The following is a 26,522-nucleotide window of genomic DNA, read 5'->3' as shown; positions in this document are numbered from 1 at the left end:
GAAGGCACTCCAAACATTTTTGGAACGCCGGAAAAACACATTCTACCGAATGAAACTACAATTCCTGCCAAATCAGTGTGCACAAAAACTCACATCTAATAAGAAAGCATTTAGGTATCTGAAAAAAATCAATAAATTAAAATGAAATTTTCAAATAAGTAAAAAATAAAACGGTTACGGTGACCTTCCTTCAAGGTTCCTATGATTTTATGAGAAGCAAAGAAGCTAAAATAGATTTTATGAAAAGTAAAAGCTGTAGTTTCAGTATACAATGTTTCAATAAATAACTAAGAAATTTAACATGTCCCTTAAAAAAACCCAGGGAGGCTGGGCTTTTCTTAAAACCTTTTTTGTTTTTCAACCCCGTTTCAACCATCTGTTCATTATGCTGACATTTTCCAGTCATTCCCCTGTAAACACTAGATAAGAGACATAATAGATTACAATAATTGTTGATTTTTTAAGACAAAATTTATTTTTCAAACAGTTTTTCCATCAAGGAAAGTTTTTTCCTTTCAATATCAAGTAATTCCAATTGGAATTTGGAATTCTGCTCATGGTTGCGCTCCTCCACTTCTTTTTCAAATTCCAAAAATTTTTCAAGTGCTGAGGACACTGTATTTTTAACAACTTCCTTCAAAGAAATTCTTTTCCTTGCAGGTTGCCCCTCTGAAATGAATTTTTAACGTGTATAAGCATATAAGTATGAAATAAGTGCATTTTGAAACTATTTAAGTCACATATTGATTTAATTGAACATTTTAAACAATTGACGCAGTGAGAAGCAAAGGGAAGCAAGTGGACATTTTAAAGTTTAAAACCAGTTTAAAGATAAGGTCCTGGGTAGGCTTTGATTGAAATGTTTTTCTAAATCATGCTGTATAACAAAACCCAGGGCCACTGTTTGGTTTGGGGTACCGGACCTAAAGTACCAGGGCCCGTAAGGTCATGAAACTGTTTTTACAATAATTTGACCCATTTCCTTGCACCGTCAAAGACTATGGAACGCAATCGATCGTTTGTGTGAAGAATTTGCTTTAAAATTAACTGAGAAGGCATTCAGAGGGAACCCCCTCTCCCATAAGCATCAAAAAATATTTCAATTCTTTTGAGAGCATGCTTATGTCAGCCTTTCGATTAAGTATCGACAGTGACGTGCAGAGAAATTTTGGGGCCCGTCGCAAATGATTTTTCCAGGCCCCCCTCCATAGTGCTTACTCCTGAGTCCCTACATATATTTCACCCCTCATTTTAAAAATCTGGAGCTTCCTTCAGGCTCAGGCCCGGGCCAACAGTTGTCCCTTCTCCCCTCCCCCCTTTTTGTATCGACGAACGTAAACTAATTACGTGGACAACGTAATTACGTCAAACACATGGAATTTCACTGGATATGAGATTTGGTCTTCTAAATGATTTATATTTTCCCTAGAAACTCAATAATTCCTCCCGGCGGTTCATTATCGAAGTCAAGTGTAATATGTATGTGTGGTAATAATTTTAACACTTATTTCAATAACATTTCCACTATTACGCATGCTGGTACCACACTGTTCTTCTAGAACTTTTTATTTCAAAATTCGAACTTTTTCCCTTGGTCCTTCCGACTTTACCTAACTGAAAATTCATAGTATATTATGTTACCTCACTTATCTCAGATATCACAAATTATCCAATTTTTACTACTGTATTTGAAAATATATTTTTTATACACATTCCAAATTAAAGTTTTTAAATCTACATTAAAATTTAAAAATTTAGAAGCAACACTGGAAAATGCAACATCACATGTGAATGCAGTGTTAAACTATTCATTTCGAAGTGTGTGAGTGAGAGGAAATGAAGGGACGGTGTAAAAATATGCAATGGTGGGGGGGGGGGGGAGGAAAAATTGGTACCGGGCCCCATTGCTGGTAGCGGCGGCCCTGACAGAACCTACTAGGTCTGCTAGTACCATCTCTTACCCCAAGACAGAGGAGAGGTTCACCTGCAATTTGTAATGGTTAACTCCAACTTCCTAACAACAGTCGAAGTCGAATATTCGGCGGATGGGCAGAATATTCGTTGCATCACTAGTATGAAATTTGCTCATATGGCCAATTGCAGAATTTCAAACTAATAAATAATTCTAATTTTAAATAAAAAAGGCTTACTAGGAGTTTTTTCTGCACTTCTCTTCAATGATTCTTCTGCTTCCGAAACGGATTCAGGTACAGTGTTACTGAAATGACAGAAAGATAATATCACATTTATGACATTTTTATCAGAAATAAATGATGTATTATATATTATATGGGGGAAGACTGACAATTGAATGTTTTTAAAATATTTTTCTGACATGAATTATCAATAGTATCTTTCTTCTACACATTTCCAGAAAGAAAATCCGCTAGAAAATGGTATGTTAGTTTAACTGGTTGGTGTGTTCATTCACTGTACTGGGCACTTTTAGCTTTTGAACCCCGGTCAAAGTTTACAGCGATCAAATTCATAGGTTCAAAACATGTTACATTGAAGGAATAACAGAATAATTAAAATTTTCATCTCAATAGTGTATGCTGTTTTCTTAATTGGAAATTGTAGATGATTATTATCGGACCTGAATCTCTCAATCTCTTGTTTAATATTATCTCGGATAATCTCTTGTTTTTCCTAAAACAAAAGTAATGAGTTTTCTTTTGTACATGGATCCATGTCCTCATGTTCCTGGATCATTAGTAATACAGTCAAACGCATCAAGAGAATATATTCCTTAAGCTGAAATGTTTGTTGGTCAAGTAGTGATTAAATGAAAGATATTCTTAGCAAAGGTTGATCGTTAGTTTGATTTAGTACAAGTTAGCCGTCCTATAGAAAGTGAAAGTGGGAAACTGAGTGTTACAGTTTTAAGGGAAACAGCATTTTGAAATTAGTTTTGAGGGATTGGAAATATGTGAAAGAACCAGAAGAAATGAAATAATTTGTGGCTCAGATTTCTAATGTTCTACTGAGTTTAAAAAGCCTTCATTTTTATTATTATTTTTAATTAAAACTTACTCTTCTTGTGCTCCTTCTCCTGCATTCAAATCCTGTTCCACATACTCCGGGATCACTTCTGCGTCTATTATTGCTGAAAGAAAAATAATATAGGTATTTGAGCTGCTATACTCCCTCTCAATGATGCAAATATTATTATCCAACTTTTTTTTAAAAAAGGTATGACACTTCTTTGGCATCTTGGTTTGATTTCTGCCTCTGGGATAATAGAAAATTTTCTAAAACTGATTGGCAATATCTCAAATAGAGACGTACCGAGTGGCACTTTGGCCGAGTACCGAGTACTCAGCCTTTTACCACTCGGCCGAGTACCGAGTTACCGAGTGCCAATTATGTTTTAAGAACCAACCGACACACACATGACGAATTTTGAAATAGTAGTATAGACCCTCTATGCCCACATAATAGTTTTTAAAACAAAATTACAGCCGAGATTTAATTACGCATTATTTAAAAAATTTTGTTTGTGTTAAAAATTTTACGGAAAAGTTATTTTTAACATTAAAATGTAACAAATAAATAAAAGGCATGATTAATCAAGTTGGAAGTAAAACAAATTGTATCAATCTATTATAGTTTTAGTCCACCAAACATAAATAACGTTCAAAGCACAAATGTGCAGGAACACTGCAGAAACGTGTTTCTGCATTATGAGGAAAATGTTTTTCAGTGCATAAAATGTGAGCAAATGAATGTAAAGACATTCGACTAATTAAAATCCCACATTTGTCCGATGTCTTTAAATTCACAAGCTCACATTTTGTGCATTGAAACAGGCATTCTTTGTAACACCAAAACAAGTGCTTTTACTTTTTAAGCAAAGGCATTTTTTAATTTCTTATAAATAATTTTTGTTTACAGCAAAAATCCATTTAATAATATAAAAATTTTATATTTTCTATACTTACCTTTGGGGACATTAAGATCAAGATTTACTCTGTTAAAGCATAACAAACTTCATTATTCCCAAAATTTAAATTTGACTCGTAAATGATTGCATGATATTATTATGTTTTCACTTTTTTACTAATTGTAAAATCCAAGTACTCGGTAAATTGACCGAGTAGGCCGAATACCGAGTAGTTACCAAGTACTCGGTACGTCTCTAATCTCAAATATATAAATTTTAGAATTACAGTATACTTTAAGTTTTTGAATACAGCCAACTACTAAATTTTTTGTTAGCAATAGCGATAAATTATTAAAGTCGCTAAAAATAAAAATGCACCATGTGACAACCTTTAACAAAATAGTGTACCATAATTGCATGGGGTTTGAAAGGTAAATGCTGGGCTTGAACTTGCTTCTATGAATTTTTAAAGCAGTTAATAAAAAGAGGAAGGAGGAATCGACTATAAAATGAACATTATTATTGTCACTAAATTGTTAAACACAAGTGTTTCTTAGTTGCTAAAGCTTATGAAAGTAAAAAAAAAGGATTTTGAGTTTCCAATGGTAAGCACTAGCAAGAGTCGATCCAGATTTTTTTTCTCCGCATTTCATGAAAAAGAGAAATCTTTTTGAGTATTTTCTTTATTTTTGTGAAAAAAGCCTTTTTGGTGAATTTTCCCTTTTTTTTTTTCGTGGATAAAACTCACATATAACCAATTTTTGTTGTCATAATTTTATAGGAGAACCCTTTAAGCAGATATCTGCGAAGAAAGGAATTCTGTGAAAAGGCCACTTTTATGATACAAATTTTTGAGTTATTGAGACTCCACTGTTATTTAATGCGCAAATACTATCACAAAATATTTTTAACATATTAGAGCATATGAAATTCAAGAAATGAAAAGACAAATAAAAATATTGGGAGGGAATCTAGGAGAAGTGGATCTTCCAGAGTTTTTAAATTTGAAACAAGTTAATTTTAACCCTACACTGCAGAGTGTTGCCAATTGGATACATAGGCAATTTATCTTCTTTATGACCGGCAATATGTAGTTATATGGCAACTCAATGCATAAATAACAAGTATTAGGTATCTTTAAAGCAATTAAGATCATTTTTTCTCATTCGATAACTTATCAGCACTAGCATTCAACATGACAAAAAATAAAACGATAGGGATAGCTTTTGAAATCAGCTAAAATGAGCAAAATTTGAAATTATTATAAACAGTTAAACATTTTTTTGGTCCATTAAAAAAAATACCATAAATAAAATCAACATTAATCTTTCATTTTAGATGCTTTTTACATTAAAAGCATTATTTTAAAAAAAGCTAGGCCGAATGCATATCTGTTCTCAGAACTATTTTTAATGAAAAAATACAAAAAAAATTCGATTCAATTTTTTTAAAGATTTTTCCATGATTTCTTATTAAATTCTAAAAAAACATATATTTTTTTTCAAGGAAAAATTTTAAAAAATCATGCAGTGTAGGATTTAAGCTTGATAAAATGATTAAGTTTATTTAATAAGCAAAAATCTATAGGCATGAATGAAGGTTTCACTTCAAATTCCAGATTTTTTCCTCTCAAAAATACTTATGTTAATAACACAGCAGTAATTAAAAACGAGTGCAACTAACTATACAGTCAATATTATATATGGGTATGAATGGGATAGAAATTTTGTGCGTTATGTATTGCTTAAAAAAATAAAGTAATTAAATACTGTAACATTACATACCTTCGTTTTGAATTATGCTTTCCATCAATGCAGTTGGGGTGCACGCAAGGCGATCACCTAGGACTTGGTCCATTTCTTTAAAATAACAAAACTTGGTTTGACCACCATGACCACTCGTTCGCAGCTCATCTCTAGCATTTCGGTAGTCTTTCTTCAGTGCTTTTATTTTGGTTTTAATCTGTTGGATACTTCTAAAAACTCCTGCTTGCTGCAGCTTTGAATGAATACTTTTATAAACTTCTGAGTCTCGGATTGTCCCATCGAACTTGGTTTGGATTTCTCCATCGCCCCAAATCGCAATTAAAGCTTTCGTTTCGGCGCTATCCCAACGAATGCTGCCGTTGGATTTTTCCATAATTAGATTAAATTAGGACTGAACAAAATCCCCAACGCAAAAAGAACACGCACACAACAACAATACCAAAATGAATCTACACACGAGGAGGAGACACGTGACCCAGCACGTGACGACGCAATGCACTGTGGGAAAAATCCGCCAATAATTCCTCAATGTAGGTGGAGGGAATTCGCTCCTGCATTGAACGCGGCTTGAAGCCGGGTTGGATGCATAAAACAGCCTTATTTCGCGTAGCCGGGTTGACGCCGGGATGAATCTAGCTGCATAAACAGGGCCAATGTTGTGGCAACCCATCTAAAACTTTAGGCAGTAGAAAGAAATGCGTTCCCCTCACTGACTCCATGCAAGAAAATCTTCGCTCTTTTGGCGCATTTTTCGTTGTGAAAAAAAAAAAAAAAAAAAAAAAAAAAAAAAAAAAACATTTTTCGATTGCAGTTTTTAAGTGCCAGCGTCGGTTTAGATAAAAATTTACAATTTTTTTCGTGAAATCACAATAAAAACGAAGACTAGATCTCATGGTACTTAATTCCTTGGGAAAAAAAATTTTCGGGGGACAAAATTTGAAAACTCCCCGACTTTTCCCTGACATTTTTGACAGTGTCATTTTCCCTGACAATTCCCGGTTTTCCCGGAGCGTACGAACCCTGAGTAAGATTCAATACTTTTGACGTTGAGGAAAAAAGATGCACAAATATGCGGCAGTGTGTAATCGCACCTCATTAATTTTACTTTTTTTTTTTTTTTGAACAGATAATTGGCGGAAAATGCGTAGGGAATTAAGAGTACTTAATTTTGTATAGCAAAAAAAATTGTTTCTTCAAAAAATCAATTTTCCCAGATTTTTTGTTATTTTTTTCAAAATTCCCTGGTATTTCCCTGATTAATAAAGTTCCCTGACTTTTCCCTGATCTGTCGTCACCCTGTTGCAGAGCAGGTGGCTGCAAGACTGTACACCAACAGGCAAGCGACAAACAAAAGCAGAAAAATAAATACACAAAAAATAAATTAGTTTAAAAAAAAAAAGACTAACAATAATTGATAAAATAACTAATGAAGTAGAAGTGAAAACTAGTTTCTCCTAGTTGCTAATCCCAGCCATTGGCGACTGGGCCAATGTTAAATTTGTGGAATTCATAAGTTTAATCACTGAAATCTCAGCTGAAGGTGAATATACTCAGAAGTTTGCTACAAAATCATCTGCCAAATTATCCTATGTGCTCCTCAAGACAGATGACATTGATGTTGTGCAGGCATCACAAAGTTGTAAAAATACTACCTCAGCCAAACCGCAAGTCTTTGCCAATGCGCCTTTTCTTCATAAATTTGGTTCTGTAAACATTTTTTGTGGTTGTTTTGGATTAAAGTTTTTATCCTCCAATGCAATTATACTCAATTAAAAAATTTTTTTACCATTAGTTACAGTGTAGTTCAACTTAAACAGCATATACCCATTTTACCCCAAAGCACGCGGTAAAATGGGTATACACAGTGGTAAAATAGGTCTACTCCTTTACACAAAATTTAAAGCAAAAAGTTAACACAAACTATGTCCAAATTAGATCCAAGATACACAATAATGTATAGAATGATGAACAAAAACACGATTATATTTCATATTTCTGCTACGGGTCACTGAAATTAAAAATGCTGTTTTTTATACCCATTTTACCCCGGGTGACCCTATAACTATAATAACCTAATTAACTGATAGTTTTGAACGTATTGAATTTTGAAAAGAATTAATGAATTACATGTTTATTTATCAATGAATATATATGAATCGGTTATAATGTCAACCCGCTTATAAGGTCAGTTTCGTGAAGTCCCGAAGGGTGTGACCTTCAGAGTCAGATAAAAATATAAACTATCTGCGCACGCAACTCAAAAGTATCTGCAAGCTAATCATTGTCTATCACGTACCAAAAAAAAAAAAAAAAAGAGGAGAGGGAAAAGAGGGGGGGAGGGAGTGTCTGGATTTAAAAAAAAAACATTTTTAATCATAAAAAATAAATACTTGCAAGTATATGCTTTGAGGTTACAAGGAACTAATTTTCTTGCCGATTATGTGAGCTTATGGATACAAAGACCTAAGCTAAATTTCAATATTTTAAAACTAAGCTTCTTTTAGCAGTCTATATTATCTAGCTTTGATTACTACGTTTTATATTAGCAATATTAATTTTAAACAAATTAGAAGTAAAGGAGAACCTGAATGGTTGTCGCAAGATGCGCGTGCTCGCAACGAATGTATCCGCACAGCGGCGAATATATTCGCCTTACGCGCTTGCGTACATACTATCTGTTAATAATTTTTATAAATTAATTAAATAATATCAGTTTAAAACAAATTAAAAGTGAAAAGTAAGAATTTGAACGATTATCGCGAGATGCGCGTGCCCACAGCGAATGGATCCGCACAGCAGCGAATGCATCCACCTTATGCACTTGCGTGTATACTATCTATTTATAACTTTTACAAATTAATTAAAAAATATCAATTTAAAAAACAAATTAGAAATAAGCAGTAAGAATTTAAACGATTATCGCGAGATGCGCGTGCACGCAGCGAATGTATACGGACAGCGAACGTGCGGGTGTACTATATACAACTTGTAATAATTTTTACAATCTAAATAAATAACATCAATATCAATTCAAAACGAATTAGAAGTAAAGACACTACCTTTACTTTTTATTCGTTTCAAATTGATCTAATCTTTATCTTTTATTTAAGAACTTTTACGATTATCGGACGACGTGCAACTCTGCGGCGAATGTATCCGCTCGTCAGCGGATGTATCCGCGCACGGCGTGCGTCTACATTATCTAGCTCTGGTGACCTTATATATATATATATCGAGATTCGACTGTATAAATATATTTCAAAGAAAAAGAGAAACTCACATTAAACTATAAAATTATTATTGAAAAAACACAAAAAAGATGAATGTTTAGCACACATAAGTAATATGAATTTAAGTTGCTGAATAATGACCAGTTGCTGAATAATGACCAATTGCTGAATAATGGGAACAATTTTAATAAAATCATTTAAAATTGTTCCCATTCAATTAAATTTTCCATTTCAGAACATATATTTTGTTTTTTTAACATAGGATAACAAAAAGCAAGTTTTGAAACCCTTTCTAATTCCCATCTATTTCTCAATTATGAATGAACAAATGAAAATTAGAATATTCGCTCTATTACTACACTACTCGATGGGCATGTTTCAATATATGCAAATTAAGTTGCAAAGTCTTCAGAAATATTACTTGCTTTTGCTACTGTTCTCCATCATTTTTAACATCAACAGTCTTGTCGTTGCACAGGCAACATTAATGAAAACATCGACGGACCATTTTAAAACTTTTATTCACATCTTTAGAACAACAGAAAAAAGCCAAAATTAAATATGGTAACTATGGCAACTAACAGCCAGTGCCATCTCACAAGCGAAGAGGCACTCACAAATGGAGAGGTCTCCCAAGTGGAGAGATATTCAACATTTCCCCCCGCCTTGACACATTTTGACAAACAATTGTCAACCCTCTGACTATAAAGTAACTAATGCACTCTCTTTTAAATCAATATTAAAATTTGCAACATAAAATGAAACTGCACAAAGTTATATACTCAAAATCGTTCAAGTAACACACACAAAATAATATAAAACAGGAGAACAGTCACTAGATTACTCAAGTTTCCAGCGGCAAGACAGCAATTTTTGCCATTGCTCTTTTGAACTCCCCGTTTTGCGTCCGGACTTTTACCACTCGAACTTTTTCATCCTCGCCATGGTACACCTCAATAATCCTACCCAGTTACCATTTCGTGCCCGGCAAAGGAGTCTTCCTTAATTAGGACCATCAAGCCAACTTTTAAGTTTTCTTTCTCGATCATCCATTTGGACCGCTGCTGTAACGTGTTCAAGTAGTCTTTCTTCCATTTTCGCCAAACACTCTGAACAACCTTTGTAGTACGCTGCCATCGACTTAACCTGTTGTCATTCAAAGTGGTCAGTTCGGGCTCAGGTACTGCACTCAGTGACCGTCCAATCAAAAAATGACCAGGTGTCAGCGCCTCGTAACTGTCAATGTCTGATGACAAAGGTGTTAATGGTATAGAGTTTAAAATGGACTCAATTTGCAAAATGATGGTTTCAAATTCCTCATAATTAAATCTCAGGTTACCAATAGATCTTATTAAATGGTGTTTTACACTCTTTACACCTGCTTCCCACAATCCCCCAAAATGAGGTGACCTGGGAGGAATAAATTTCCACTTGATACCTTCAGAAGTTATAAAAGCTGAGAACTCGTTATCTGGAGCTACTACTAATTTCGACCATCTTTTAAGCTCTGATTTAGCACCTACCATATTTGTGGCATTATCTGAATAGATTTTAGCCGGCTTTCCTCTTCTAGCGATGAAACGCTTCAATGTTGCGATCAATGCATCCGAAGTTAGATCACTTAAGACCTCGAGATGGATTGCTTTTGTTGAGAAACATATAAAAACACAAACATAAATCTTATTCAAAGTTCCTTTACGTTGGTTTTTGTAAGTCACATAGAACGGTCCGCACAGATCTATTCCAGCGCAATTAAAGGCAAAAGTCCCTGATACTCGATCTTTCGGCAAATCTGCCATAATTTGAGAACTCAAAAGGGGTTTATTTCTAAAGCATGTAATGCAGGAATGTACTGCTTTTCTAGCCAAGTCTCTACCACCCAATGGCCAGAATTTTAACGAACTACATTCAATAGCCCTTGTGGTCCAACGTGAAGAAACTTTAAATCATAAGTAAAAGATATTTTCTTAGTTAATTTACACTTCTTAGGCAATATAATAGATCATTTTTGTTCATAAGTAATGTCTGCTCTTAACAACCTTCCACCTACTCTCACTATTTCCTTTTTATCCACAAATGGCTTTAAATTACTTAACCCTTCGACGGTTTTCTTGTCTAGAGCTTTCTGAGCGTCTCGAATCAAATGATGCTCCGCGATTCTGAATTCTTCAACACAGATTCTACCTGTACAACGCTGACGTTTTTAAATTGTTTATGAATCGTAATACATAACACAAAATACGCAGTTTTAAAATAGTTATTACTGCAGTTCAATACATCGTCCAGCACTGATGAGCTTGCAGCAATAATCATCGTAGTATTACTAGACTCTTTTGCAGGAATCTTAATTTAACGGTAAAACTGTTCATTATCGGATTGAACTTCAGTGAATTTAGGTACACTTGTTGAAGATTCGACATCTTGAACTAGAAATTGTGGACCATTCCACCACCGGTTGCTACATATTAGATCCTGTGTTTTGCATCCTCTTGAAATTAAGTCTGCGGGATTTTCCGATGATTTAACATATCCCCACTGTTTTACATCAGTTAGAGATTGAATAGTTGACACTCTTGAAGCTACAAATGTTTTTAATTCAGACGGTGATTTCAGAATCCATGAAAGAACAATTGTACTGTCAGAATAGTAGTACACTGAAGAACGGGGTACTTTTAGAGCTGACATCACTTTATGCATTAGTTTTGCCAAAAGTGTTGCACCACAAAGTTCCAATCTTGGAATTGTCAAGGTCTTTATGGGCGCCACACGGCTCTTACTACATAGTAAATAGAAGGCAAGTTTACCAGAATGGCTTTGACTCACGGCATAAATTACCGCACCATAGGCAACTTCTGATGCATCCGAAAAACCCTTAAGAATTAAAACTCCAAAATCCTCACTTAATACGAATCTACTGATCTTTATCTCATTAATCAACTCTAGGGACTCGCGAAATTCTTTCCACTCTTTCAGTTTATCTTCAGGTAACTTATCATCCCACAGAGATTTTAAAGCCCAGAGTTTCTGCATAAATACCTTGGCGACCGTAACTATAGGACCTAAGAGACCTAAAGGGTCAAATATACGTGCAATTACTGAACGCACCTCTCTTTTCGTAAACTGGTTTTGTTCTGTTATTGATAAGTGAAATTTCAAAGTGTCGCTCTTTGGATCCCATATGAGACCTAATGTTTAGTTTCTTCAACACAGCTAAAGTTATAACTCTCAGAAGTTCCCACGATTTCTAGTAAACTTGAATCATTACTACACCACTTGTGAAATGCCATACCACATGTCTCAAATAATTGTACTAACTCACTTTGCAAAGTTTTAGCTGATTCTAAATCTCCTGAACCAGTTAGGACATAGTCCATGTAAAAATTGTTTTGAATAGCCAAGGATGCCAAAGGAAACTCTTTTTGACCATCTAATGCTAGTTGTTTTAAACACCTCATAGCTAGGTATGGAGCGCTCGTAGTTCCGTACGTTACCGTACCACGGTTGTATACTTTCACCGGTTCACTAGAGGAATCCTTCCATAAAATACGTTGCAAATTGTGTTGACTAGGATTAATGAGAATCATCCTGTACATTTTTATGACATCAGCTGTAAAAGCAAAACGATGCATTCTAAATCGCAAAATAATTGAAAATAATTCATCCTGAATCACCCCACCGTTTATTTGAATAGAATTTAAGGACTCCCCAGTTGATGTAGGTTGCGAAGCATTGAACACAACCCTCATCTTTGTACAATTTTTCTCAGGGCGAAAGACACCTAAATGTGGTATATAATAAGTTATCCCTGGTTCTTCTACCTCTGACCTCCTGCATGTGTCCTAAATCCCTTTATTCTCTCATGAACTCAGTGTACAGTGCCATTTGCACAGGGTCTTTTTCAAGACGTCTATATAGAGAATTTAGTATTCTAAGGGCAATACTTTTTGATTCTCCCAAACACTGAGGGTCTTTTTTGAAAGGCATTTGCACAACGAACTTACCGGTCTCGTTTCTTCTATAAGATTCTGTAAAATTTTGATCACATTTAAATTCGTCAGAATTTTTTTAGAAATGACCTTTCATCCACTTCTTCTAATTCCCAGAACTTTTGTAGTTCATCATTTAAATTTTCCGCTTCACGAATTAGCCCACAATGAACTCTATTCTCCTCATAATCTCTAACATTTCCTCCAACTATATAACCAAATACCGAATTTTGTAAAATTAAATTGGAATTTTGAATATATATCTTCCCTGATAACAGCAGCTCAAAAAACACTTCATTACCTAACAACATTGAACTTTTTCCCGGTTTATTAAAATCTTGATCTGCTAAATTAATATCAAAAGGAAAATTTAATTTATTTATTGGGACATATTTAGAAGGGATTATATTTGTTATTTTCGATGTAATCAGAAAATTTAGTTCTTTTGAAAAGCTTCTGCTCTTATTCTGTATCGTAGCGCTTGTCTTCCATTTAATATTTACGGATGTTCCACCTACGCCATTAAGTGATAGGTTTATCTTTTTCTTTGGTGTACGTAATAAATCTGCCAATTCATTAGTGACCAAGTTGCACATGGAACCTCCGTCGAGAATCGCCCTAGCAGAAATCATTTCCCCTTGAATATTCTGAACATAAACAACTGCAGTAGAAAGTAAGATTGTTGACTCAGACACCACATTATTTAAGACTATCGTTTCGCTGTTTTCAGTTTTAAAGGGAGTCGCCAAGGCATTCAGTTGACTAACGCGCTCAACTATTTCACTTTTTGCTTGAGTAATATTCGAATCCCTTTTTTGGTTCATCGAACCAACGTTCGATGATTGAAAATCTGTTTCATATTGAGCAGTTCTATTACCCTGATCCCCATAACATAATGTTGTGTGGTGTTTTTTCTTACATCTTAAACACGAATAATTAGATTGACAAGTTTTTTGTGAATGGTTTGGAAGCATACAATTAAAACAAAGTTTAAATTTCTTAACAATAGCTACTCTTTCTTTTATCGGCAATTTCTGATATTTTGAACACTTATACGTAACATGATTATCCATTTCACATATAACACACTTATGAAGTTTTCCCTCTTTTGATTCTGACACAATTGATAAAACTCTGGTAGAATTGTTGCGTTTTACATTCATATTTGAGGCGTTAAGTGTTCTTGCGTGGTTTTTCAAAAAATACATTAACTCATTTACTGACGGTAATTCATCTTTTTTTAAATTTCTCTCCCACCACATTTTAGTATTCGAATCTAACTTCTGACTCAAAAGGTAGCCAAGAAAAACAGACGAAACACCTTCTATGTTTTGGTTTAAAATTTCGAGTGATCTTAAACACTCACTCGCGATATCTATTAAACTCAAAATTGCGTTTGGATTTTCATTTTGAATACTAGGAATACTCATAAAACGTTTTAAATGTGCGTACACCTGTTCGCGATTATTCGAATAGCGTTCTTCTAACAGTGACCACGCTAATTGATAATTCGCATCTACTATAGATATAGACTGAATAATGCGTAAAGCATCACCTTTAAGAGAGGATTTTAAGTATTGTAATTTTATTCCCTCTGACAACTCCTTATTTGAATGAATAGTTGCATTGAAACTATCTCTAAATGAAAGCCATTCATGTAAACTCCCAGAAAATACAGGCAATGATATTTTTGGCAATCTCACGGTAGTGCTCTGGTTTGAAACCGAGACTGGTTGTTTCGAATCATCATTTTCGCGTTTGATTCGGTTTAACTTGAAATCAATATCATCCCTAATATCATAAATCTGTTCTTGTTCTGATGAATAAATTTCTATTTCATCGTCTTTGCAATTAGTAAAAAGATAATCAAAACACTCGTTTAATTCATCGATAATGGATGCAAGTTTCTGTTCACAAATATTGACATCTGTAAAATCACAACCTTCTTGTAATTTCGTCGCAAGTTTGGGGAAGATTTCGATAATTGGGAATCTGGCGATCATTTTCTATTGGCGTCAAATCATTGGCACCAATGCATGCGCGGGGATAATTTTTCCTTTCCGAAACGTAAACAAAGGGAAAAATGTAGGGTTTTATTTACCAAGACTTGAAATGATTTGAAAGGCTCAACAAGATTTATGCAAAAGAAAGAAAACAAGATAATAATGAATTTCAATGTAATCTAAGCACTTATTATCTATAAAATCATACAACCATTTTCCCAAGACAATTCAACAGAACAACATCTTCACATTTAAACATTTTTTTTTAATTTTAAGTTTAAAAAGTTACAACTTTTTAAACAAAGAACATAACGACCACTATTTACATTGCACTAGGTCATACGAATTTGTGCTAATAATAAAATGGAAAAAAAAAAATATCACCAATATTTTTGGAGAAAAAATATTTCAAATTTGGCACGGATCAAAGTCCGGATCATCATAATCTTCTTCAAAAAAGGGAATGTCTCCCTCCAAATCTTCTGTACCAGAATCTGTCGGAACTCTATATTTCGGCATCAAATGCTCAATTCCTTCAGACTCAGCAGTTGAGGGATCAATATATTGCATTTCTAACCCTTGTTTGCCTTAACCAGGATAGACAGCAGCGATGTCCCTGAGGAATCGATCAAGTCGAGCGCCATTGTTTGCCAAACCCTGAAGACGGAAACGCCGATAATAATGCAGTGCCATATATTGGCGAAGCATTGGCATCGACCTTCGCGACTTCAGGGTTGTTTTTAGGATCCTGTTTTCATTTTCAAGGGAATTGATCGTATTTGTGGGATCTTTTTTGTCTACAAACTGACCCTTGCTATGGTTCGTTTTTTTGTGAACCGCATCGGTAAACAGATTTTTAACGTTAAAATACTGTTTCGCCTCATCAGTACATATGTAGCTGGTATCTGGGTGGCAGTGCTTTTTAATAAGGGGCCACAAATCTCTCTTACTCTTTCCATTTACAAGGAAAAAAAGCCCTTCTTTATCATCCCTAGAAAGATAAGGAGAAACGAATAAGCAAAACGTGCACACTACATAAAATGATCGATAGCGGAAACATCTAAAACACATACTTACAATAGATTCCTAGAACGACCTGAGTCATATTACGTGTAATTCTTCCTCGATTATATTTCCTAATCGTAAGGAACGTCTCGTCTAAACAAATAGTTTTTCCTACTCCCCCTAGAAGTTTGGAATGGTGGGAGGAAAAGACTTCAGCAACCTCTCGCATGTAGCTGAATAAGTTGACGATGGTTTCAGTGGACATCGTAGGATTTTTGGCTTCACTTTCCCACCGAAACTCACGCACCTCCTCCAGAATTTGCGTAAGAGGAAACTTCATTGAAAATGCCACAATATCCACCAAAATCTCCCGAAAAGACAACCGCAGACCATCGAAAAAGGTGTTCTTGGCGGAAGAAATCTAAAACAAGTACACCAAATTTAGCAAGAAATCGTTAGCTACGCATTACCAGGCTTACCACTGCATATAAATATTACTATTGTAAGTTTTAAGCATTTCTATAATACAATAATATTAAAATATTCATTAAACTTTAGCTTTTTAGCGTTATTTTCTGGCAGTCTATTTAACATTAGCCTTTGGCATCCAATCCCATGGCGACAGTTAGAAAAGTCACCAAAAATCTCAGTTACCGATTTTTTCCCCCTAATAACTTAGCTACAATCTGTGTGAGAGTTTGAGATTTATGGTAAGCCCGATGATGAAGAAGTAGCAAAAAATCAAGTAAAGTAACCTACTAAAAGAGGAGAAGAAAAAGAAATACCTTCATATTACATGGTCGACAGAAATAATAGAATCCAAATTTTCTGTTCTTGTCTTTTCTGGGGAAGATTTCGATAATTGGGAATCTGGCGATCATTTTCTATTGGCGTCAAATCATTGGCACCAATTATCGAAATATCCCCCAAGTTTGGTTAACTGGGCCTTTTGGACTCGTTTCTTTGCCAGCGCTTGTCTTAAGGCAGTAATTGGCATGTTTAGACAATTCTATCTCAAGGCAAGTAGCACTATTGACTCAAAAAACACTAATTATTATAAATTATCCAGAAATAAGTTGTGTAACAACATTACCATTCGGATTCTCTTGAACTGTAAGCACAATGCTTCGACGCAAATCGGCAAACTCAAACCGAAGAAACTCGAAGATCACACACAGTGCATAATGAACATAGAATATTTAACTACTATTCTCGTAAATATCCATAGATCTAGTCCTCCTTTCTCGTAAAGGACCAAAAATGTTGTTGCACAGGCAACATTAATGAAAACATCGACGGACCATTTTAAAACTTTTATTCACATCTTTAGAACAACAGAAAAAAGCCAAAATTAAATATGGCAACTATGGCAACTAACAGCCAGCGCCATCTCACAAGCGAAGAGGCACTCACAAATGGTTTTTTCTTTGAACCCAAATCTTAAAGAATTCGATATTAATAAAGGGTTTAATTTTTGTAGCCATTCCAGAGTCTTTTTTTTTTCGTTCATAATTTTAATTTTCCCCTCTGAATTTTTTCCAATTAAAAAAAAATAGATATTAGAAATACTCAGTATTAAAGAAACAATGAAATAAAGATTAATTTTGCATTTTTTAAATGTAGTCATGTTGTTTTTGAAGTATTTATCAGCTGCTTGAATGTTCAACCGCAGGTTCACATGTTTTTAGTACACACACACATGTGTGTGTGTCATCATGTACACCATATTACTGTAAAAGACAACATGACTTACATTAAATTGGGGGATTGAAAAATAAGTTTTTATTTCAGAGATCCCTCTTCATTCTGTAAATGTATTTACAAAACTGATTAGGTTTTTATAGACATGGGATTTTTAACAAATTTTTGAAAGACTAATGTGTTTGTATGCAAAGGAAAAAAAAGAGGAGGGGCGGGATGAATTCAACATGTCTGTAAATTTTATGCATCCAATTAAAATAATTGGATCTACAGACACAAAAATCCATAAATTAACTTGCAAGTGTAGTAAAAAAGAACTGACGGTGATGTGCTTGTTCACACAATCATGTAATTTCAGTATTTTGCATCATATTTGGGTCACGTCTCCAGGGGCTGATAAAGAAATTTTTTGGAGGGGGTCCAAGAAATTGAAAAATCGCCCCCCCCCCCCCCCCGTCCAGCATAATTTCAATTTTTTCATAGCAGTTTTCATGACTTCTTTTTCTTAGGATCCCTTCCGGCCAATTAATCTACTTTTAAATACAAATACCATGCACTTTTCTATTTTGAATGTGGAAGTAAAATATCTTTAGCATTTCAAGCCACTTAAACAAAAAACGCTATATAATTCCACAGAGATGCTGTAAAATGAGCGGTTTTCATTAGAAAGTTTCATAACGATTATGACATGAAGACAAGGTTATTAAACCCATATCTCAATTGACTTTTTAAATAACTTTATATTTTTAACTATAGAATATTAAGTAAATTAGAAAATTATAACTTTATAATATACCTATAGTTTTTGTTGAAAAATTCAGAAGCTACTACTTTGCAAAGCTATTTCAAAGCAGTTGCAGATTTGCTCTTAAAAATTTGAACACTACATGATGCGGTCGCGTCTTTCCAAAATGCGGGCATCTGAGGAGCACGCGGTCGCCAACTGGCTACATTGTAAACAGAAACGAGCTTGGCGAAAAAAGTTGTTGACGTACTGAAGCATGCGCAGTGCGAGAGCAGAATACGCGCTTCATAGTTTTTCTTTCCGAAAGCGCGTGTAGTTGCTAATAAAATGTGACTGTGGATGCGCAATGTTTCAATGAGGAATCTACGTATTCCAAAACTAAAAGAAATTGATGAAGAGTTTATGTTCGTGTCAGGAGGTCCAGAAATTTGTTTAGGATCATCGATAAATTGTAAAAAAAAAAAAAAAAAAAAAAAAAATGAAAAAATTTCAAAACATAACTAACACAGAATATACATTACTTTTAGCAAGACTGCAAATCCCACAAGGTGAGTTATATTATGAATATGTATTAATATTTGTATGCATTTTACAAAATAAATGTGCTATATTTTTTCTTTATTATTGCAGTCTTAAATTTCAGTGTTTAAAATCTCGGCTTTCTTAACCAGGGTTGTTTGACCAAAATGTTTTCAAAAATTTTACAAATTGTTGGAAAATGTAAAACTTAATTAATGCAAACTAATCTGCAAAGCTTTAGAGATTAGTTAGATCAATAAATTTCCAAATTCATCACTATATTTAATGCAATTCAGGTTTGTTAATTAGTTTTTTTCTTTCTCTTTTTCAAAATCAATGCAGCTTATTCTACTGAGTACAGAAGTATACAAGGCTGAACAATTAAGTTCCTTTAAAATTACATGGGCCAAGTACTTACTTACAATTCAGTACCCCAAAAAGTATATGTCAAACAAAACTTAATTCAATACCAAACTTGCTTGATTTGTGATATTACTTAATATGTTGATCATGGGCGTCGCGGCCGGGGGGGTCCAAGGGGTCCGGACCCCCCCCAATATTTGAGGACCGGACCCCCTCAATGTTTGAAAATCGGACCCCTTCGATAATTGTCAAAATGAAAGTCATTATTTTGGGGAAAATATTTTTGCTTTGAAGACTTTAAACAGTAGCATAATACAAAATTTACCATGTTTAATTCATATCAAATAAAACGAAATGAACATCGAAAAAAAAAAATTAACTAAAAAAAAAACAAAATAGGTGATGTTTATAGTGAATGGAAAGTCGGAAAGTATATAGGGGTAAACAACGGGACAACTTTGAGATACTGAAACTCCCCCCCCCCCCTACGACTCTCGTGCTAAGTCAACAGAAGTCAGACGGGGTTCTGAGTTTCTTCCCCTTTCTTTCTTATCTCGTTTCTCGGCGCTTCCAGGTTTCTGTTTCGAGTTTTGCAGTGTTTGTTTCTCCGATTCGATTCAATTTATGGCGACCCCGACGTTACCCAAACAAAATGAGACACCAGACCTCTTTGGCGGTTTTTTTGCAGCTGGCAACAACACCCTGGCCAAAGGATGCACAAAAATTTGGAAGACCACTTAGCTGGTCAAAGGTTATGTTTGGGGTAGAAAGGGAAAGGAGAAGTGTCATGTGTTTGACATTATTCAACACGTGGCTTCAAATACCTTACCGAAGCGCGGTTTCTCAAATGTGTTTGCGGCATCTCAAATTTGACTAAAAAAGCGTTACGTTACAGAAAAAAAAGAGGAGGAGTCTAAAAATTAACGTGCAATTTCAAAAGCAAATCGTAAGCCAGCATAACGATGGATACTGTGATGTCACTTCCGACAGACCAACGAAAAAAGAAGCGCAAGATCTCCAGAAAAAAAAAAAAAAAAAGACAGAAATAAAAGGAGCTTTCCTATTGGGAAACGTTCCGACAAAAATAAAGATAATTTCATGTGGTCTGTTGGTCTCCTTGAGAGTAGGTAACCTGAAGAGCGCTCCTATTTGGTAAAAATACTTTTTTTTACATATTCGATTACGGCTATGTAGAGGTGGCTTGAAACGGGAAAATGTAGCAAACCTTCTACATCAAATGAACCTGAGGCAATTTTTAACTACTGAATCATCATCAACATCAACGGAACCGTCTTCAAAAAGTCAAAAGGTCGTGATAGGTAAGTACAATTCTGTTTAGTGTAATACATGCAGGGGCTCCCCGATTTTATACTATTCAGATGGGGTTACTTCTCGATTTTCCGGATGAAATTCCTAATTACCCACATCACTACATCTAATGAGAATATCTTATTAATGCAATAATTCACAAAAAACTACTCGAAATTTGAAGACTCGTCAGACAAAATTTTCTGGGAAAGGAAAGTTTATGAAAGTTTACAGTGACCTCCTATAGAGTAGCCCCTGAATGCCTGCTAATCAGGTATGCTTTACAGTCAATATTTTGACATTATGAGTCCTATCGGAGCTAATGCGTTCAACTTTCTCTTTTTTTTTTAATGTTTCATCTTTTATAAATTTTAATGGAATAAAAAATACTCCTTTTACTTATTAAAGCTTAACAGAAAATTATCCATTAATAAACCTGCTTTACTGATCAAATTTTATTGAAATAACCATTTTAAAACTTATTGTCACGTGTCAGAAAAAAGCAGTTCATTTCTCTATCTATTTTCCATCGTCCGCTGATCAGAATTCAATTATACCAAATGCTGTTTGTTCTCTGTGTAGGCCAGTACTTTTCAATCTGTGGGGTGTGCCTCTTAAGGCAGGCCTGTCACTTAAAGAGGATCAGGAGGGGCACTTTCCCTGCTGTCTTTGAGAAATCAAAAATTATTGTATTTACATGGGCATGATTTTTGCTGTTTTTTTTTTTTTTTGGTTTCATATGCATTGAGTGTATGGAGGATTCAACAAAAAAGCAAAATTTTGGTGCATTTGTTACGAAAAATCTGAAAAAATTAAGAAAATACTTTAAAAGGTTGCATTATTAAAATATGATATCATGAGAGCTTAATTATTTGTGTCTTATTTTATTTTTGTAGTTGTGTTTTTCATAGCACCGTGAATGTCATAACGGTGAATTATATACTTTAATTTTTGAATTAAAAGACATCAAATTAAACTCCTTCGAATCCAACCTGTGCCAAGAAGTTAGAGCTGCAGGGTTTATCACTATGTATTATAAAAAATTTAATTATACAGTTGTCGCGGCTTATATGAGTCACATTTTGTTCTAAACAGCTTTGATTCCATAAAGCGGCTGATTCAATAAAGCTGGATTTCGTTTTTGATGATTTCCTTCATTAAGAACGGTTAATTAAATTGTCTACTGTTTCAAAATGTTGAAAATTTGGTGCGGCTACTCTTGGTGTGCCGCCCTTCGTTCTTGTAAAGCTGAAAGAAGCTTCAGTGCGCTAAGAAAGCTGAAATTGTATCTAAGGTCGACTATGACACAAAAGCGGTTGAATCATGTTGCTTTATATTACGTTCACGAAAACATCTTGGACGAAATTGATCTTCAAAAAAAAAAAAAAAAGTACGGATATTCCTATCCCATGTGCAGTCTAGAAAAAATGTATTTTTTTTCTTATTGTGTAATATGTAAATCGATATATATATATATATACATATATATATATATATATATATATATATATATATATATATATATATATATATATATATATATATATATATATATATATATATATATATATATATATATATATATACGAATCTTTCTTAATGCAACTTGAAAATGTCAGAGTCAGAATGGTCCCCCCCAATAAATTTCAGCTGACGACGCCAATGATGTTGATCCTTGGAATTTTAAAGCTATGTGATGTTCATTAGACTTGTGCTCCATTTATCCATACTTCAAATTGCTCTCTGTACTTGAGAATGAATGATTTAAATTTTACCTTTTTTTTTCACAAAAAAAACTATTACCAGGAAATTAATTTGCAAGATTTATTCTTGATTATACATAATTATGTTTTAAATATCATAATAAATTATTGTTCTGATTAATTATTTATACCAAAGCCTATTTAAGTATAGTTTTTCAAAAGTTGAAAGCTTTTCAAAAAATATTTTTGCTATAAAGCTCTACTTATGGAGAAATTAAATTACAAGTTTTTGCTCTTAATTATTTAATTAATAATCATGAAATTAGGTACAACTATGAATATTTAACATTAATTGACAATTAATAAACAAAGTCTTTGTGAATCTCAGAAAATAAAGCTGTTCTTCTAACAAATAGTGTTTAAACCAAATAAACCCTTTTTGAACAAAAAAAAAAAAACTAGTTTAAGCTAAAAACCCAGTTTTTTTCCAACCCTGACACTAACCTTATTTTACTCACTCATTTAAAAAGAAAACGAAAAATAAACCCTTACAATGTTACAAATACACAAAGACAATCAACTTCAACTTATTATAATACATACAGTTATTTAAAATTAAAGATATGAGAGATAAAAAAAATGTGATCATTTCACAAATCTTGAAAAAAGTGATTTATCTTAGTCGGCCGTAGCGGTATAGCTTAAAACAAATTTCGGAAGGGGACATGATTAGTTTTTAAACTTGCATTATTTATGTGTCTCAGTGATATACTATTTTAATTTCTGAAGCTTTTATGTAAGGTAATGCAAGATTCTTTACTTACAACATTTTGTGTATGTTACCATGACTCTCAGTTATCAATATCGAGTTGGATTGACAGAGTTTTGCCCAAGATGGACAAAACCCCTCTCAGTAAAAATTCTTCTTTGTCGTAGTGGTAAAAATAGCTAGTTTCATTTACAAGGAAGTAATTTAATTTTCACTTCAAAGTGTTTTTTATAAAGTTTGTAGTATATTTCATTTTTCCGTAAATGCTTTGAAACATAATTCCCAATCTATTTAGTTTTATTTCTATAGTCATTTTTAAAATTTAAATTATCAGAAAGAATGATTTATTATTAATGAAATTTCTAATATTCTGATTTTAGTCTCAATTGGAGTATGTACAGAATCATATTAGTTTTAGTATGCTTTTTGAAACCCTGCCAATTTTCCTAGTTGCCATTTTTTACCAGGTTTTTTCCAGTGTTTGCCACTATCTCGGCAAAATGCCAAACTCAACTCCGGAGAAAGAAATTATCAATGTATATAGAATCACAAATAAACATCAACTCAGCTTACTCACCACATACTGTTTGGCTTTTGGAAATTTTTTTTTGAGCAATCACGATTGCTAATTGTTTTCATTTGACCATCCTTGATGTCCGGTTTCTTTTTCAACCCCACCGTCCTCTGCAGGCGCAGCTAATCCGGTCCTGAGCACTGTCCCCCCGGTAGCCGCTTCTCCTGGTCGGTGGCGTCTATGTCCTACACATACGCACGCTCATACACACATGCGCCTTTACACACATACATGCCAACGTGCATTCACGCAGGTCTACACACACACAAGCATACACATACACAACTAAACACACGTAACCGTCTCAGGCTTGGGGGGGACAGGAGCCATTTCTAGACACAATAACTCCAATCACAAGGGTCCTGTCGTAGCTCGTGATTGGGAAAAACTTTATTTGAATTCAAAATTTCAGAATTCAAATAATTTTTTTCCCCATTTGTTTTAAATTTAGCTCTTAATTATCCGACTGCTCGTGCGTGACGCAAAGGAGGGTAATGTGTTTATCAGTCTATATATGTATGTCTGTTCCTATGTGACGTTCTAGGGGCTAGACGCCTTGGTCAATTTTGGTAATTCCTACGTCAAACGATTTGTCTTAACACTGGGAGTGTCACTAAACACATGACAGTAATCAAAATTCACCATATCAGCAACCAGTTGCCATATTTTGTCATTTCCGGAACTACCTACATACTGTCGCAGGCTACCTGCGTGCGACAAATGCAGGTAGTTTTCGTTGCCTGAATTTTTTTGTTTACCAAATCTACTAATTGGGATCTCAGTGGCCGAGTGATCTAAGCCATTGCTTCTCCCATTTGAGGCGGTGGGCCAAGACACCCTCACTCCGGATGTACTTTCTCTTCTTTCTGATGAAAATTCTTTCAGGTGTTCTTTATTTGTATTCTGTACTGTAATAAAAAGTATATTATGCGTAATGAAGGCAAGACACTCAGATTGTATTCCTCATCAAAATAAATCCGTGCAATAAGCACCAAAAGAAAGAAAGTCTACTAATTCGATTTTCATCTCTAAGATGTTGCATTTGTTTTTGTCGTGATTCAGGGGACTGAGTTTCAGGACAAATACTTACTCAACAGGCTTTTTACTTTCTTCTATATCTAATATATAGAAGAAAGTATTGGATTCGTGCAAATTTTCGAATTTCGAATTTTGACGGATTCGAACGTTTTGAGGTGTGCTGAGTCCATTTCGACCATTTTTGGAAAATGTCTGTCTGTGTGTGTGTGTGTGTGTATGTATGAATGTGTGTGTGTGTGTATGTATGAATGTGTGTGTGTGTATGTATGAATGTGTGTGTGTGTGTGTATGTATGTGTGTCACGTCTGTGTGTGACCAGTTTTTTGTGGCCGCTCTACAACAAAAACTACCGCATGAAATCGAACGAAATTTAGTACACATATGTGGCCCTATGTGAACTTGTGCCCATTAGTTTTTGGCGCGAATTCCTCCAAGGGGGTGGAGCAATGGGACGTTTTTCGAGTTACGTGTGCTTGCTATTCCTCAGGAAGTTACTGGCGGAATCAAACAAATTTTGGTCCATATGTTGGTATTAACAGGAACAGGTGCTGATTCAATTTTGGTCTCAAACGGGGGTTGAGCTATAGAACGTTTTTTGTCGTCAATTGTGACTGCTGTATCTCAAGAAATAATGAACGGAATGAAAGAAAAATTTATCGGCAAGTAGCCCTTAGTGGGTATAAGAACTGATTTTATTTTTGTGTCAACAGCTAAAAAGGGGGTAGCGCAATCACCCGTTCTTTTTTTCCATTTTGAGTGCCCTATCTCAAGAAGTAATGCTACGTTCTGGTTGAAATTTGGAATATATGTGAATCCATATGTAAACAGGCTTTGGTTCTATTTTGACGCCGATCGCTCCAAGAGGTGTTGATTTTTTTTTTTTTTTTGCGAATAAAAATATTTTTATTAATGCAACAATAAGAAAGATAAATCGTAATAGATTGTCGTCTGCGTATTTCTCGTGATTTTAATTGTATGGAAATGATAGGAAATATTATCTCAATGATTTAAAATTTTTAACTGTTGCCATCTTATGTTTGTTAACAAATAAAATATTTGTAATTCATTCAAGCAAGGCTTTTAAAATAACTTTCAATTTTCGCTCTTTGCTTTGCTTTTGCAATAATTCAGACATTGGGATAGTCGTCAAGTTTTTGCATGTGTCATTTTGTTTTTGTTGGGAATATTGCTTCCTCGTCAAGCATGGGGAGGGATTAGAAAAAAAAAAAAAAGAAAAATATAGAAGAAAGTTTCGTGATGGCCACAACATACTAGTTTAGTTTTGCGAGAAAGATTTGATTGACGACATTTCCGATTTTGGGTCATCATGAGTTATACAGGCAGTTTATATAGCTGTGCTGTGGTTGACTTAAGTTCGCGCATTTTTGCCGAAAGTCAAGCACATGTAGCTTTAAGCGGAGTTAAGTCCCTAGAGGGACTAATTATCAGTAGTTTAGACCACCGCAATTTATTTAATAGACCTCACGATACAAACAAACTCTCTCAATGAAATGACACGATTGCGAAATGTACCGTATCATAATAACTAAGTCAATGAAAATTAACTAAAAAGTGTCAAAAAATAAATAAATAAATAAATAAAAATAAATAAAAACAAAAAACCTGACTGTGTAAAAATCGAAAAAACTAGAAAGAAAAATGTATAAGGCCAGTAGTTTAGAATGTTATTAAGTACTACTGAATAACTACACCATTTAAATAGTTTAATAACCGTACATAGATAAGACAAATCATAAATTCAAAAGCAGAGTAGAAGGATCAACAGTCTGGGCCCATTCCTTTCTGATTCAAGGAAGCCTGTAAAATTCGAATAAGCCCCGACTGTTGATCCTTCTATTCTGCTTTCAAATTTATGATTTGTCTCATCTGTGTACGGTTATAAAACTATTTCAACGGTGTAGTTATTCA

The 26,522-nt window shown here is 34.2% G+C and overlaps 1 protein-coding gene across 1 annotated transcript; it reads right to left on the bottom strand.

Moving 5' to 3' along the window:
* Nucleotides 1-472: 472 nt before the first annotated feature.
* Nucleotides 473-5,981, bottom strand: LOC129216626 (uncharacterized). Its single transcript, XM_054850842.1, has 4 exons — nucleotides 5,668-5,981; nucleotides 3,034-3,106; nucleotides 2,151-2,218; nucleotides 473-669 (listed from the first exon to the last, which is right to left on the bottom strand). The coding sequence occupies exons 1-4, from the start codon at nucleotides 5,738-5,740 to the stop codon at nucleotides 473-475; spliced, it is 411 nt and encodes a 136-aa protein (XP_054706817.1). The 5' UTR covers nucleotides 5,741-5,981.
* Nucleotides 5,982-26,522: the final 20,541 nt, after the last annotated feature.

This window comes from Uloborus diversus, chromosome 2, assembly GCF_026930045.1.
Source record: "Uloborus diversus isolate 005 chromosome 2, Udiv.v.3.1, whole genome shotgun sequence".
NCBI lineage: Eukaryota > Metazoa > Arthropoda > Arachnida > Araneae > Uloboridae > Uloborus > Uloborus diversus.
Note: the sequence above shows the minus strand (reverse complement) of the source record. Positions and strands in the feature narration are given on the sequence as shown.